Below are 788 nucleotides of genomic sequence, written 5' to 3'. Positions count from 1 at the left end.
GGACTTTAGGGACCCCACCCGTTCCAAAAGTTTGTTTCTCCTCCAGTATCTTCCAGTTTACATCAGTACAAAGTAAAACAAATTGAGTTTATTGTTGGGGGGGGGGGGTTGGGTAGCTCGCTGTGAGCAGATTGGTCGCCTGCAGCTGTGACATCACCCACCCCTTCAAAAATGGACCGCCCTGTCGGCCTGAGCCTGCCTGAAGATGCTGGAGGCGCTACAGAAATGCAGCTCCTTTTTTTTTGGAAAAGTGCTTGCTGGTCTCTGGAGTCTCGCCAGCGTGGAGCTGGCCGGACAGCTATTCGGCTACAGGATGCTTCAAGAGCAAGCGATGCCTCTTTAAGTGTTGAGTCCCCTGGGGAGACTGGGAAAAGGAATCAGTTTCCTGTTGGCAAAGGTCTGTCCTTCCTGGTGTGTGAGGAATAGTCCTAACAGTTCAGGGAAGGTGCTGGGGGAAGAGCAGGGGGGGGTGGTGGGGGGAAGATTATATTTAAATGAAGGAGGTCCTGAGCCAAGTTCCTCCGCCAAGTTTATGTCCTGCCCCGTCCCCGGAGCACCAGTCTGCAGCAGGATGGGGCAGGTGGGCGTCGGAGGAATGGCCGGGGTTAGGAGGCTGAGGTGGAAGATCCGCTTGGCGTTGCTGACAGCTCTAGCGGTCTCTCTGGCTTTTTCCAGCCTGGCTGTGGCTGTCCTGTCCTGGCTCAAGTGTCGCAGTCTGTCCCGGTCTCTGCAAGCCTGGGAGAGTAGCCTTCAGAGACAAGTAAGGAGGGCTGGGGGGGGGGGGGTGG

General features: G+C 56.2%; 1 protein-coding gene across 2 annotated transcripts in view; it reads left to right on the top strand.

Moving 5' to 3' along the window:
• Positions 1 to 217: 217 nt before the first annotated feature.
• Positions 218 to 788, top strand: part of tnfsf12 (TNF superfamily member 12) — a 41829-nt gene continuing 41258 nt past the window's right edge. Inside the window, exon 1 of one of the 2 annotated variants that reach the window (XM_043683455.1) lies at positions 218 to 397. Coding sequence is in view for 1 of the 2 variants with exons in the window: in XM_043683454.1 (XP_043539389.1) it covers positions 533 to 760 (228 nt within the window). In the remaining variant the exon portion in view is untranslated. Of the gene's footprint in view, positions 398 to 509; positions 761 to 788 lie in introns of those variants that run through there. The other variant, XM_043683454.1, reaches the window with a different exon arrangement.

The sequence above is a fragment of the Chiloscyllium plagiosum genome, chromosome 48 (assembly GCF_004010195.1).
Source record: "Chiloscyllium plagiosum isolate BGI_BamShark_2017 chromosome 48, ASM401019v2, whole genome shotgun sequence".
Lineage (NCBI taxonomy): Eukaryota > Metazoa > Chordata > Chondrichthyes > Orectolobiformes > Hemiscylliidae > Chiloscyllium > Chiloscyllium plagiosum.
This window is presented reverse-complemented; position numbering and strand designations above follow the sequence as displayed.